Source organism: Lissotriton vulgaris, chromosome 1_1 (assembly GCF_964263255.1).
Source record: "Lissotriton vulgaris chromosome 1_1, aLisVul1.2, whole genome shotgun sequence".
In the NCBI taxonomy this organism is placed as follows: domain Eukaryota; kingdom Metazoa; phylum Chordata; class Amphibia; order Caudata; family Salamandridae; genus Lissotriton; species Lissotriton vulgaris.
In genome coordinates, this window is record NC_141685.1 from 955,549,242 (window position 1) to 955,564,691 (window position 15,450).

A 15,450-nucleotide genomic window follows, 5' to 3' on the forward strand; every position below is an offset into this window, starting at 1 on the left:
ACTTTGTCGCCACTCCAAACGGCATTTTGTTAACCCTTTACTGTACATAGTAACCCTATGTGATGCGGCATCGTCCCCTACCTCGCTTGGGCCGCATCTCTTCGGACATTCGCCCCTCATGGAAAACGACCTCGAAGCATCCTTGGATACATCCTTAACGACCAGAACCCCACCCCTCTGTCCTCTTTTCCAGGAACCAATCAGGAACGTTCTCTCTCCGGAAGCACACCACCACGACCCCGGAAGTCCCTCCTCTAACCCAGACCCGGATGCTGGAAAAGCCAGAAGCAGGGACCAGACCGTAGTCTGAGAAACTATCTTGTGGCAGGAGACCTAGACCGGAGCGGTGACAGAGAAGGCGACCAAAGAAGACGTGTGGAGCGAGGACTGGTGGAGTCCACGGAGGTGGCTGGGGAGCGGCCGCAACTCACAGGAGAGTTGCGGCGGAGCGTGTGAGTACCTGAGAACAGCCCCTGTAGCCTATTAGGTGCAGTGTATATAATTCTCTTTAGAGTCACCCTGCCTCTCGTTATCACTGTGAATATTTGTATAGCACTGTTTACCCTGTACAGCACTATAGATAAAGAGTATCCCCTCACGAACCCCTCACAGGACACACCTTCCTCCCTCGCGGTCGCTTCTATGCCTCTCACGTTTACCCTGGTGTTGGTTACGGTTCGTACTCAGTGAAGTCCGGCAGGACTAACGGCTCCTCTGTTTTTCTTCTTTCTCCCGATAACCTCTGAGGACACCCCAAGCTCGAACCCCCTCGAAGGACCAAGACCCCAGCGTGATCCGGACCAGACCTAGACGTCGCCCAGTGGAGCCACCTTTTTGTTTTCTCAATACCTCCTTACCATATTGTGTGCATCCTGTGGAAATAAACAGTCATTGCCCACTATATCCGGCCTCCTCGCTTGTAATTCCGGCCCGCGGTCACCCCACGCCCACACCCTATTAGAGGCCGAATAGGTTATTACTTCCACGGGTGGCAGAGCATCACATCGGACTGATAGGTGCTTCAAATCTTCCACTACAGTTACACCCTTCCTTTCTTGTCAAACCCTTCAAACATACCACCTACACCACAAATACTTCCGGAGGACCACTTGTTCATCTTACTTAGGGAAGTTTAGACTCTCTTAGACAAGTGAGTCCTAGAGAGAGTGCTGACAGAAATAGAGACTGGATGACACTCCTGTTACTTTCTAGTGCTAAAGAAGGACGGAGGACTTAGTCCTATTGTAGATTTTCACCCACTGAAAATGTTGCTCAATCCATAAGGATAAGTCCAAAATGCTCACTCTAGGGCAATTTCAGTCTGGCCTGATCCAGGTGACTTGATGATGGTGTAGGACATGAGGGCACCTATTTTCACATCCTCATCCTGCAGCGCCACAGACGTAACCGAGGGTGCCAGGAGGACCATAAACATTTTCAGTTGTCAGTGCTACCCTTTGGCCTCACCAGTGCCCCACAAGCGTTCATGAATGTGATAGTCGCTGCACATCTTTGGAGGTTGAGAATACTTCTCTTCCCATACCGCGATGAATGGTTGCCAAAGAAGGACTCACCCTAGTCAGTCGTTAACCACCTCCAGCTGATAGCCTGTTAACATCCTTGGGAACTTCCATAAATGTGCTGAAGTCACAGCTGACTTCTCCTCAGAGGCTCCCTTTCATTGCAGCCATTCTGAATATGGAGCTGAACGGAGCCTTCTTTCCACCTTAACAGTCCAGGATATTCAGGCACTGATCCTGATGTTTCAACCTTTGACTTGGGACTTACTGAGAGCATTTCCCGGACTACTTGGTCTCCTGCATCCTGCTAGTGGACCATGACAGGTGGCCACTGCTGTGGGATCCTAAGCCTTAGTGTGCTCAGCATCAGGGGGACCTGTCCGATTTCATTCAGGTGGCTGAGGAGACTTCAAAAGACCTGCAGTGGCGGCTCCTGGACTGCACTTGAACCAATGGAAGACCTTCTCTATACCCCCACAAGGACTAGCCATTGTGACAAATGCATCATTGCTGGTTTAATGACGGCATCTAGGAAAGGTGGCAATCAAGAGCCATCAATTTGTTGGGGTTGTGGACTGGTGGCTTGCTACTAAAAGCCTTACTTCCAAGCATCAAGGGGAAACAGGTACTGTTCCTCACGGACATTACCACTGCCTTGTGGTACTCCATCAAGCAGGGACGAGGGGTGGTTTAAGGGTCATCTGTCCTGTGCCAGGAGGCTTTACACTTCTGGAACTGGCTGAGCCATCATGGGCTCTCCCTGGTTGTGCAACACTTGGCAGCATCTTTAAATGTCAGGGCGAACAAACTCAGTCAGCATTGGCTAGCGGATCACAAATGGGGACCACACTCTAAGGTGGTGTAGGACATCTTTCAACAATGGGGAGAGCCTTGGTGTGATATTTTCACCACCATCAAGAACGTGCAATGTCAAAACTTTTTCACGTTGGGAGTTCTGAAGGCAGTTCTACCTCAGAAATGCCTTTTGGCTAGGATGGATCTCTGGGCGCCTGTACTCCTTCAGGCATTACGTCTCCTGACCAAAGTTCTGAGGAAGATCAGAAGTGACCAGGCCCAAATCATCTGGTAGTCTGGGAGTCAGCTACTTGTTGGGCTTATCTGCCTTTTTACGATTGCCTATCTGCCAGCTATCTCTGTTTAAATCACCTATTGGGATGTACTTTCTAACAGCGCTTACCCATATGTTTCTGCAAAAACCTTTTGTAATGCCTCAGAGGGACCCTGAATTTGTTGCTCATGTTCTTGATGTGTGCCTCATTTGAACTACTGCACAGCTGTCCTTTACTGTACTTACCCTGAAGACAATGTTCCTCTAGCGATCACATCAGCTCGTCACATGAGTAAGCAGCAAGCATCATCTGTCCAGCAACCATCTTCCACATATTTTCCCGACAGGCCATCGCCAAGGAACTAAGGCAGCATTTCTCCCAAAAGTTATGATGCCTTTTCATTATAGCACTCTACTACTCCGCTGATGTTCTTTGTCCCACCACATCCGTCCAAAGAGGAAGAGAGACTCCATCATTTGGTCCCAATAAAACCAAGGCCCATTAGTGGGATGATCAGCTCTTTGTGGGGTTCCCTGGGACTAAGAAGGGCAAAGCAGTGCAGAAACTGATCATCTATAGATGGAATGTGCTTTACATCAAGATCTCCTACACACTAAACAAGCATTGGCATAGCCAATAGGTCTCGCTGTTGGGACCTTATAAGTGTTTAGCCATGCAACAGTTAATGCACCAAGGATATTGTGCTGCATAACTAAATACTTATAAGGTCCCAAAAGCGAGATCTATTGCCTATGCCAATGCTTGTTTGACTGATGGTGTGGAAAAATTGTTTTTCTTACTTTCTGGTACCTGGGGAAGTTCATCTTAGTTAAAGATGTATCTGCTATTCACCATGTTTCTTATTGTAGGTCACACAGCAGGCTTAGGTTTGCAAGGGATCATGAATTTATAGGACTTCAGAGAAGTGTCCAGCGGTATGAAAGGATATTTGAAGCTGACCAAAAGCTAACTTGGCTTCGGTTTCCTACAGATAATGTACACAAAGGTAGCATAAGTAATGTGTGCACCATAACGAAGTAAAGGGGCAGCTGTATGTGCTCCCGAACATTTGGTTACATAATAAAAAGAAATACTTTCAAGAGATAGAGGGATGAGAAGAAATAAGTGATGTGCAACATTTTAGGGATATCACTTTGCAATTTAGCTTTCTCCAAATAATCTTTGTCAAAAGGCTTTGTGTCCCTGGCCCTCCACCTCTAAGCCAGGCCTTGAGTGTTCATCTAATACACCTGGCGGAAGGGGAGCCAGACGGAGTGATCCCACACATACCGGATATGCGTCACTGGAACAGCTCTCTTGTCTTACTTTCTGGTACCTGGGGAAGTTCATCTTAGTTAAAGATGTATCTGCTATTCACCATGTTTCTTATTGTAGGTCACACAGCAGGCTTAGGTTTGCAAGGGATCATGAATTTATAGGACTTCAGAGAAGTGTCCAGCGGTATGAAAGGATATTTGAAGCTGACCAAAAGCTAACTTGGCTTCGGTTTCCTACAGATAATGTACACAAAGGTAGCATAAGTAATGTGTGCACCATAACGAAGTAAAGGGGCAGCTGTATGTGCTCCCGAACATTTGGTTACATAATAAAAAGAAATACTTTCAAGAGATAGAGGGATGAGAAGAAATAAGTGATGTGCAACATTTTAGGGATATCACTTTGCAATTTAGCTTTCTCCAAATAATCTTTGTCAAAAGGCTTTGTGTCCCTGGCCCTCCACCTCTAAGCCAGGCCTTGAGTGTTCATCTAATACACCTGGCGGAAGGGGAGCCAGACGGAGTGATCCCACACATACCGGATATGCGTCACTGGAACAGCTCTCTTGTCCCTTCGCGTGGAAAAGCTTCAAGGAGATTAAGTTCTCCAGATAAGAACCCGTTTTACCCACCTGCTCGCTCGGGGGTACTAAAGGGTACGACTTTAGGCGCCTTTGGCAGCATCAATCAATGAAATTCAACAACAATAAACTCCTAATGCATTGGGGATTACGTCTTAATAAAACGCAGCCCTCCTCCATGCTGATTGGTGGGTTTTAGTGTAATTCATAGCACGAAGAGGCACTTTTAGGTGAGGCTGGAATGAAATGCACGACACCTCATTCAGACAAACTGTGATATTTAGATAGATTTAATACCGGGTTTAAATCGAAAAAAAAACAAGAATTTTGCAATGTTTCTACAAAGTGAGGCGCGGCCGGCATGTAATGTTGCCCTGAAGGGCTCCGGAACTCTGCGATAGGAATAAACCTTTTAGCGTCAGCTTTTAAGTTCTTAGTATGTGTCCCTACCGGGGGAGGGATGGCGGACACAGATATTTTAAGGGGGAAGCAAGGGTGTGGAAAGATTAAAAAACAAGAAGCGCGAGCAACAAGCCCGAGAGTTCTGTGCACCCGCAAAAAAAACACGCGAGTGGTGCCCCTGCAAGAAGGATTGGCCAGGGCGCTGAAAGCTGGCGGCTGCGCGCGTGCACGAGCACGAGCGAGTGAAAGCAAGGCCGTGTGGCAGCACTTTTAAAAGCCCTAACTAAATGCGTTGCTGAGCAGCGCATGCGCTGGCTCAGGCGACACCTAAAACCAGCCTCCAGGCTCATTCCACCAGAGCCAAGGCTGCTACCACAGCGTTGGTGTGTGGAGCTACTGTTTTGGAAATCTGCCAGGTGACTTTGTGAGCATCAGTTTACATGTTAACAAAGAACAACTGTCTGGATAGCCAGGTTCGCTGGAAAGATATTTTGCCTGTTTGGTTCAGCATGACTTTTTGATCTGAACCATTCCACATCCCCATCATCCGGGATGATACTGCTTTAATAACTGTTCGACTAGTGAGGAATCTGCGGTTAGAAGTATCCATCAGAAGAACATGTTACATACCTTCAATAAGGCTCTTTCTGGTAGATACTCTGTCTAACCGTAGGTTCCACACCATCCCACCTACCACTCCATTCCATATTATTGACTCTTTTCTACATCTAAATAGGTCCCAATTGGAGATATGCACTCTGTCAAATCTGATTCTCGAACGGCAGCACATCCGATGGATAGGTCTGGTATTATTAGAAAATGACTTCGCCGCACATGGGTGGGGGTTGGATGTGGCCACAATGCCACTTCCAGAACCGAAAGGAACTGTTGCGAAGCTACACAATTCCGGGACTCAAAGGAATTGCTGAGAAAAAAATCTCTTAACCCAGTGTGGTACCCAAGGTTGTTTACAAGGTGAGGAAACTGCAATTGGAGTATCCACCAAAAAGAGCGTTAACGAAGTTAAGTAATTTGTTCTTCAGCATCCCGCCATTAGACTCCTTGTGACTTCTTAAAGTCATTGGCTGCACCTACTGGTTTCTTAATAACCCCTTAGGGACTCTGTTCCTTAAGTGGAGAGTGTGCATTGTGAAGTATAAAATGTCATTTTACAGGGCAATTTCTGTAATGGAATAAAGATACATTATCAGCAGGGATCTCGCACATAGAGGTTGTCAAGATACTGTCTGCACACTTCCCAATATTGACAGTGAAGGGGTCATAAAGGCATGAGAATATAATAGGTGGTATAATCTACACGTTGACACGCCTCACCTTTGGTGATGTCATCTGTGGAGTTTCCATTTGTTCTTGTGAGTGCAGCTCGTCTTTTGTACGTTGATTCAGACTTGCAGCTTATAACTTTGGCTTATGTTACTTTAATATCTAAATCCACTTGGCAGTGAGCTTCTGAGTTCTGCACTAATCATGGATAATATGCCTTCCGGTTCTTCAGGTAGATATGTTTTCTCCAGTCATCAACTTCTAGAGAAACCAAGCACGAAGAGTGTATCATGTATGGCACTACCTTCAAGTAGACATCCGCAAAATAGTTAGTGATTTCCCAAATTCGTCTATTTTTCTGAACTGTTCACAAGTAGTTTACCTTTTCTTGTGGTTCATTGAGCTTCTGTTATTTGTCATTAACATGAGAGAAGATTGTGCAATATATCTGCTCGACTGGTGATCATGCGATGAAACTATGCTTTAGACCACAAGACGCTGACATCAGCTGTTGGGTTGACTGAATGTGCACCTCTTTGTCTGATTACACTGCCTTTGTGACATGAGTGCTTCCTTTCCCTCAGGCTGCTGGTGAAGCTGCAGGAACTCAACCATTCCTTAAAGGTGACGGTTTCCATTGACAAGTGAGTAACCAACATCAAAGAAGAATGTTGCTGTAACGTCTCCTCTGATTGGACCCTGTACTACTCAGCCCGAGGCTCCCTGAACTCCGAGTCTCTCTGAATATTTAGGAGTCTTCTGCACTGCTTGATAGCTACTTGAAATACTCTAGACATTGATGCTGTTTCCTTGAATCAATGAAGAGGACACAGCCGTTCCTGCATTCCCCTAGATTGGATTTTCACTGGCTGACCTCTCTGAACGTGATACACGTTTCCCAATTCCTCTTGAAGTGATACATATTTTTCTGAGCTTCTCTGAAATTAGTTCCATCAAAATATTTTTCAGATTAATAGCAGCTCGAAAATTGATGCCCCCTCCCGAGAATGCATAAAAAAGCTTCCACATGGTCTTATAATTTACACGTTAACCCGGCTCTATCTGAAATGGAAATAAATATCCACTAAAACGGTGTTACCCATGTCCCTTTTACATGGTTAAAATTACGCCTTTAAACTCCTGAATCAAATACACCCCCCATCCGTAGAATTGTATAACATTTTCCTCCATTTTTCATGTAATTGTGTATAGCAAAACCCTAGGCTCTATATACACGTAGCACCAATTCATGTGTCGTTTAAATAAGCCAGTGCTATACATTTCCTTCAAATGAACAGAATTACCCTGCAGCTTCATGAATGGAACACGACTGGTGCTATGTAAAGCGCTCTGATACCAGATACCGGGTCAAGTTCGCGCTATAGAAAACTCCGTAAAAAAAATGATACCTTGCCTTTTCCGAGGTCCAATGACTAAGCCTACGTTCACTTGGTTAGCACCCTTAAATTTCATATTAAATGTGATACCGGTTTTACACATTTTTAGAATTCCTTTAAAATCTAAAATCTCCCAATTATGTGCTAGGGAAGCCTTTTCAAAAATGTTTCCTGACAAATTTAGAGCAAACTGTGATAGAGCAAGCATAGTCACTTGGATGCATTTTACAGTTATTTCTCCAGGTTTTTACAAGTATGCTTTCCCAGGCATATTAAGAAGAGGGGTTGGCCACGTAAATTTTAGAAACAAAATTGTCAAAGGTTCTTTATTCAATCGTGATGGGTTCAGTTCTGAATTCTGCACCAGTAGTAGGTTAGAAGCCACATATATGCACTCATACATACAATCAGTGCCAAGTAATGTGTGACATAGCTGCCATGGTGACATCTTTGCCAGACATTGTGCAGGTTTCATTACATGCATCTGTACAGCATTATGTGAGCTGGAAATGTTTCTGTCTTTGCGTAGTCTCTCGAATCTGCCACTTCGCTAATGGACATTGCATTCATCATACCGCACACCTTACAATAACATTTGAGCAAACAACAAGTGGAGCTAAGGTCTGGCATAAATTCAATCCCCACACTATATTCCATATTTTGACTGTGATCTCTGCACATTTGCAAGGTCTCTCTACTTCATAAGAAACATATTAGCGGGCAGTTGTAGTTTGTAAATGTCTGATGCCTGTGATAAGTGCAGGATGAATTGACAGTTGAGGTGATGGAGACTTGGGCTGTGCAGGGCCTATCCAACCCTCATTAGTATCCTAAAAAATACCTTTTAAAAGGACTTGTTTTAAACAATACGTTTTTTAAGTCTTTTTTTAACTCACATTGGCTTGTACAATTTTTTTTAAAAAAGGTGTATTCACTTGTTATCATAGACTAAATATATATTTCCTTTCCTGGAAAATCCCAGTCAGATGAGCCCAGTTTCAATAAACTACAACTTGAGATCTTGCCAAATGTTTAAACCACCTTTTGATTAAAAAAAAAAAAGAACCCCTTTAGACCTGAGATGGAATCATAAAAATCTAAACGTTTCTGTTTTTTGATTTTGCAGAAATCCTCCGTCTTCCAAAGGGTAAGTCCCTTCCTACATCTGGTTATGTTAATGTTCTTACTGAATTACCATTGGTGTGACCTATTGGCTGTGAGTGTGTTCCTGACTCAAGTTAAGGTTGCAGTGGATGTCCCGCACACACTGGCAGTTTCAAGGAGAGTTTAGGCGCACAGTAGTTCAAGTCCAAGGTGGGTGTCTTCAAGGAAGTGAGGGACAGTCATACCTGCAAGAGTGATAGTTGAAGTTAGAAGGTGGTGAGAGAGGCATAGCTACATGAGTAACCCCTCCTGCTGCAGGTGAGATGAGATTATTACACCAGCTACAAGTGTAAAACACCACTGCTAGAAGGTTACAGGTGCAGCATTTCTTAGTACAAGAGTGAATCCCACCTTTATGAAGATGCCAGAGGGGTTATTCTCGTACTCAAAAGAAACCTCTATAGTTACAGTGAGGCGGGAGTTTCATTTCTAGCTTACAGAGATCCGACTACTACACAGAGGCGAAATAGTCATTGCTAATTACCAGCTTTCTCCCTGCATGTTTCCGCTTGCAGTGAGTGTCCTAACCAGGACTGGTATGCATGGATTGCAAATTGTGTCCCACACTTATGCAATCCTGAGGGCTTTACTGGTTAGAGAATACAAATCGGACTAAAAAATGATAGCATTTCATTTTTATGTAAAAAGGAGAAAGCTGTAGGGGGCCCTAGGATGGAATACTAAGGTCCTAATATAAAAATGAAAGTAGTTAAAAAGCCTATATATATTTTTTTTTAAGAGGAAGAAGGGGTACTGGATAAAGAAAAGATAGTGTTGAGGTAATCTGTTTCCTATTTATTCCATTACCTGAAGGAAAGATGAAGAGGCGAGAATACAGAAGGAAGAAGATGGTCAGGGAGAAATCTAAGAGGGCTAAGATGAGCAATAGTTGGGGGAAATACTGAGCTGAGGGTTAGAAGAAAGTTGTGCAAAATACTCATTCAAGCATAATATTAAAAAAGCATGCAGAGATGAAGCACGCGGGCAAGGAAACTAGAAACAAGCACTGTCAAAGCCAATAGGTCTCACCTTTGGGACCTATTGGTTTTGCCATCTGTGTTTAGCCAAGTTAGGCAGCATTGATGGTGCTGTGCACCATGGCTAAAGAATAAAAAAAAATTGACAAGGCCAGCCTCGTATTTTTTTAGGCATGCACACTTCACCTCTGTGTGCCTACAAAATGAAGCAGCTTTTGTATTTACCTGCCCACGTTGGATCCATGGCTAAGAAGAAAAAGAAGAAAAAAACATAGAAAAGCAAGTTTTATTTAAAGAGGCCAGTGGGAACCAACACAGGGGGATGTTCGGAAGCAAAAACTAATAATGTATGTGGGGAGAAGAAACACAAAGTGCAGGGGTACGGAAGCAACAGGGCAGGGGGACAGAAGCTAAACATAGGGCTGGGGACAGAAACAACACTGAGGGTTGTGGGATGGAAGCAACACGGAGAACGTGGGTGGGAGAAAAGCAAACTGGCAAGATAGAGCAACATGAAGCTGCCAGGCAGCAGCACACAGTGAGTGAGAGGAACATGAAGCGTGGCGAGGGGTAGAGAAGTACACAATGGCGACAGCTAGAACACATGTGCACTCTTGTGGAGGGCTTAAACAAAAGGAAGTTGTGCAAAAGCTAGCAATGTAAAGACATAAATAAAGGGCCCATGCTCCGAAAGAGGGACAAACACCCCTGAATGATGTTTGACTATAAAGAGGAATTACAATGTCTGGTGCTAAATTAAAACCGTATTGACTGCTTTTTAACACCCTTGGTATCCATTTCTTTTCTGTGATTGTCGAAAGGTATCGGAAGTTCAATGTACTGGGCACCTTGGACAAAGTGCTGGGCATGGACGATGTGCAGAAGAAGGGTCTTGTGGCGGACTTCAAGTTCTTGGTAATGTCACTATTACATATAATGCTTGGAAGGGACGGGTATCTACTGTTAGCACCAGGCTACCCTCTCAGGGCAACAGCGCTTACTGTAGATAATTTTCTATCATTCATCACTAACCATAGCTCCTTGTCCTAGGTAGTGCATAGATCGCTATAGGCAGTATGTAGCCTGCATGCAGCAAGGTTTATTTATTTTAATACCTCAAGTCTGTGCATGTTAATGAAAGTAAGCTCTGATTGGGTTCTGACAGCGTGAGAGCAGTGGAAGGCTCCATACCCAATTCTGCCCAAGATAAAACAGTAGAGGCCTCTCAGGAGGGAACAGTGGTAATCATCTTGCACTCCCTGTGTAGGAGGGAGCAGAGAAAGCAGTCCTGCTCACCCCTGCTCATGAGGGAGAAAGGTGTCCTTCTTCACTCCAATATCTCAGGGGGGGAACGTGGGAGTCATGTTAGCCCCCCAACCTCGCCCCCCCTAGGGTACAACAGTGGTAGTTATTCTACTGTCAAACCCAATAGAGAGTGGTGGAAGCTATCCTACTCTCACCATCTCTGGAGAGAGCAGTGAAATCCAGCCTCTGTCACCCACCAGCGACAGTGTAATAGAAGCAATCCTACGCACTCCCTACAAGAGAGAAGTGAAAATGATGTTAAACTTTTCAACTTTGAAGAAGGCCATTGGGTTTTGGCTATGTCTCTTTGCACACTAGAGAGTAGTGAAAGAGAGCTCACTCTCTATGGCCAGCATAGAACTACAGAAGCCTTCTGTCCTCTACTGAGGTGAGGATGATAGAAGCAATACTACCCTCCACTCCTCTACCCTGGAGAAGAAAAGATTTCAGTGCTCCGTCCATCATCTCCTCGTGTTTGAATATTCATCCTAAGTTGGCAGGGTATGCCCAGACGTGGGTCCCTTGCTCACTTTGCCACTGGATTCAAGCTAGCCTGCCTGATGAGGGGTGGTTCCCCGAAACTGGTCCCAGGGTGCTTGTTTCGGTTCCAGGGAAGACCTGGCTTGGCTGTTCGGGTTGAACTGTTACCAACGGTTAAGGATTCAACCCAGATCTGTGACTGGGGGTGAGTGCCTGAAAAGTTTCAGCACTCCGTCTTATCATCTCCTTGTGTTTGCTCTGGAGAAGAATGGAGGCAATTCTGCTCTTCCCCACCCAGAAGAGCAGTGCCCCTCCCCCCCCCCACCCTGGAGAGAGCAGAGGAATCGATCCTTCCCTCCCCTCTCACCGCTCAGAAGAGTAGTGGAAGCAATCCCCATCTTCCTCAACCAAAACAGAGCAGTGGCAACCATCCTAATCTTTCCGCTCAACAGAGTATCAAAAGCAGTCCTACTCCCCTGATCCCCCACAGGCGAGAGCTGTGAAATCCCCCCTTTTCTTCCATGTCCTGTTCCAAAGAACAGGATTATAGCCCTTTTGAAAGAGAGCATGGTCTGCTCTTCAATCACAGTGGGTGGCAACCTCCAGATCATGTGTGGCAGGTTGGGCGGTGGCACCTGTCTTTCTAGCAGCATGGCAAATTCTCCTTTATGATGTGCTTGTCTTTTAGTTTTGTTTCCATGAATCAAACCTCTGCAGGCGTGATTGACGTGAAGCTTATGTAGAAGCCTAGAATAACCTCAGAAGTGAGTCTAATGACAGACAGTTAAAAGTTGAATAGGCGCCGGCGGGAATAGTGACAGGTAGTTAAAGCTAGCGTTCAGCTCTTTTCAGAAGATAACCGAGTTTTTGATACAAATAGAGAGAGACTCATTAAATGTGCTCTGTAGAAACCTGGAGTGTGCTGCAGAAATTGACAGTCTTGTTACTACTGATAGTATTTTGGATTGTGGGTCATATTCTTGTTCTTAAAAAAATGCAAAATTGTGAGTTGATTCATTGGTAAGATATGTGATGGGAGACGGTAATTTAATAACAAAAGAACACGTGTTCAATGGGGACCCAGTGAGGGACGGGTGAGGAGTGTAAGGGCAGAAGAGTTGCACGGTGTACAGTATGATAAAACATGATGATACAAATGAAAAGATAACGTTTTTCTTGGAGAGGTTTATTCTTCACCTCTGTTGCCCCTGAGCTGCCTGTTTTTCGACATGGCTGTGCCTGATTATGTCATCAATGTGTTACCAATTGCAACATTCTATTGGTTGGTAACATGAAGTTGTCTGTACAGGACAGCTACTTTTCAGCGAAGCTGAATGGTTGTGTCAACACTTGTCCATACTGGCTTTGTGCAGGGAGGGCTTATGGTATGACCATGGCTCATATTCAGACTGCGTTTATCTATTTTTTTTCTCTTGACTGTAGACTCTTAAAGAGCAGCGAGCTGGAGCTGGAGGCAAGGGAAGTAAAGGAATTAATGATGTAAGTATGCATCTTTAGTCTGTGTCATTCCCAGCTAGGCAATTTCTTCCTTATGCTGGCCTGTGAGGACCAGAGCTTTTATAACGCAGTCCTAGGCTTTGCAGTAGACACATACATCTTATTACAGGCCTTTGGACAGACCCCATTCTTATGCTGTGAATTTGTGCCGATTTTTAGGGAACTGTGACTGACATGCTTGCCTCTCAGCCTGTTCTTAGCGTAACATCCGGCTGCCTGTAGAAATGCAGCACTGCCCTTTTTTTAATGTACCTTCTCACACTTCGCAAAATTGAATAGATTATCTTTTGCAATATTGGACATGTGTGTGAATGTATGGGTTTCTAAATATATTGACATTTTTAAAAAATGGGCCCTGAAACAACCATTAAAACTGCACATTAATTAATAGTTTTTCTAAACCAAAACTGTGTGGCAAAGATTTTGTCACTCTGTGTGACAATATATCGTTTTATGTGAAGTCTGAAACCTTTTAAACAATTACGGCACTCCATTTACTTATATACACGTCATAAAAGGTGTAATGTTAAGACAGATGCCCCTGCTACGGTTGCACCAGCTGTCTGCAAACTTTAAAAAAGTTATCTGAAATGGAAGTTTCCAAGGCATCTCTGCAGCAAAGGGGTTAATATAGAAGGACATTTTTAAAAACCTGTCCCACTACAAATAATCTCCATTAGTAAAGTGGATTTCTAACATGAGAACTGTGTTGTCAAGAGGGAAGCATGTTTAAACTTCTCTTTAGTAACCTTTTGCTCTTTGTGGTGTTTACTCTCTTAACTCTTTGTAGGTATAAAGGCATTAGAGAAGATATAAACACTGAATATGTTATATTGTTTAACATTGATTGCATCAGCTTTACAGGTGTATGATGATCACTCGCATTACGTACATTGTGGACACATTGTACCTCTCCAGTCAATTTTCTTTTTTTTTCTAACAATTGGTATTTTGTTTGGTTTTACGGTGTTCCTGGACAGTTGTTAACAAAAATCATTCAAGATCCTGAACTCTTATTAAGAACATGAGATTAATTTCCTCGTTTAGTATTCACTCTAGCATCAAAAGAGGCTAATAGTTTTCATGCAGTTTTCTTGACGTTTTCATGTAGTTGATAACAGCAGAGGTTAAGTGAAGTAAGCTCTAAAGCTTTTGCACAAAACAGAGTTAAAAAAGAAACTGCCAAAAAGAAAAGGGAAAAATCTCTAATAAGTAGGCATGATAAAGAAATAGAGCTTTAATTTGTAATAGTCAGCAAATTCAAATTAAGAAATCAGAACTCCGTGCCTAAACTCACCTTACAAGCAGACCTGTAGCGATCAATCTTGAGTGGTTTAATAAGTTAACAGATTTATATATCTAGAAACCCACACTCGTCTGCTAGTGACAATGTGTCAACCATTGCAGTTTAAAGATGTCTCGTGAAGATCAAATCTCCAAAGTCAACGTGTTACATCTATGTAACTATAGAAGAATTTTGTACAGGATACGTTCCAGAAGCTGTAGACTGTTCGAATGTTAGGGTATGACTGTAAGTCTTAGTGAAGTCAGTTGCTTCTGACTTGAAAACGTTGGAGTGCACACTATATTCCGCTTGGAGTTTTAGAAATTATCAGCTTGTCGTCCGCAAACATTGGAATGGGGATTTTTCTTCCAGATAGAACAGGTGCATCTGTTTGGATGGCATCAAGGAAGTTTGCGACTACATTTATGAAAAGAGAGAACAATGTGGGAGCCAGCACACATCCTTGACGGATGCCCTTTCGCACAGGGAAGGGATCTGTCTAATTTCCTGGCACCCCCCAAAGTATTTGTGCGTAATTTACATAATGGAGGTGGGCAATCAAGGAAAGTAGGTCGAGTGATATCCCCATCTTCTTCAAGACCTCCCACAATTTATTCTGTGAGACCAGGTCAAAAGTGGATTTGAGATCGACAAAGGCAGCATGCATGCTAGCCTTGCCAGGAACTAATGTCCACCAATATATAAGGACAGAACGAAAGACCTGGTCAATTGTGTTAATATGGGCCAAAAAACCTGCCTGGAGAGGGGTAAGAATGGTATTTTCATTGATCCAGGCCTGAACCTTGGCCAAAATAAGACTGGCCACCACTTTTTGTATCAAATCTAAAAGGCTTATTGCCCTATAGTTACAGTGCATGGATTTGTCTATGGGAATTATCCCCTCCTCTCCCCCCCAAGTGGCCGGGATAGGTGCTCCTTGGGCTATGGCATTAGCAAGTAATAGTATAGAGTTGGACCATTTCGATCTATCGAACAGAAAAATATCGGCCGATACACAGTCCATCCCTGTTGTTCCACCTCCTGTTAGTGCTCTGAGAGCCCCTCTAACGTCTGCCTCATCAAATACCCTGCCGGCAGGGTAGGGATGGATTGGAAATGGTAAACTCTCCTCGCTTTCGTCACAAGCATATTGAGTGGCAAAGTGGGTAACCCACACATCAGGGTCGACG

General features: G+C 44.0%; 1 protein-coding gene across 2 annotated transcripts in view; it reads left to right on the plus strand.

Annotated features, from left to right (window-relative positions):
- Positions 1-15,450, plus strand: part of STAT2 (signal transducer and activator of transcription 2) — a 534,553-nt gene that overhangs the window by 289,092 nt on the left and 230,011 nt on the right. For both annotated transcript variants that reach the window (XM_086959626.1, XM_086959619.1), the window contains exons 12-15: positions 6,719-6,778; positions 8,658-8,678; positions 10,494-10,587; positions 12,901-12,957. In XM_086959626.1, coding sequence (XP_086815752.1) covers positions 6,719-6,778; positions 8,658-8,678; positions 10,494-10,587; positions 12,901-12,957 — 232 coding nt within the window. The remainder of the gene's footprint in view (positions 1-6,718; positions 6,779-8,657; positions 8,679-10,493; positions 10,588-12,900; positions 12,958-15,450) is intronic.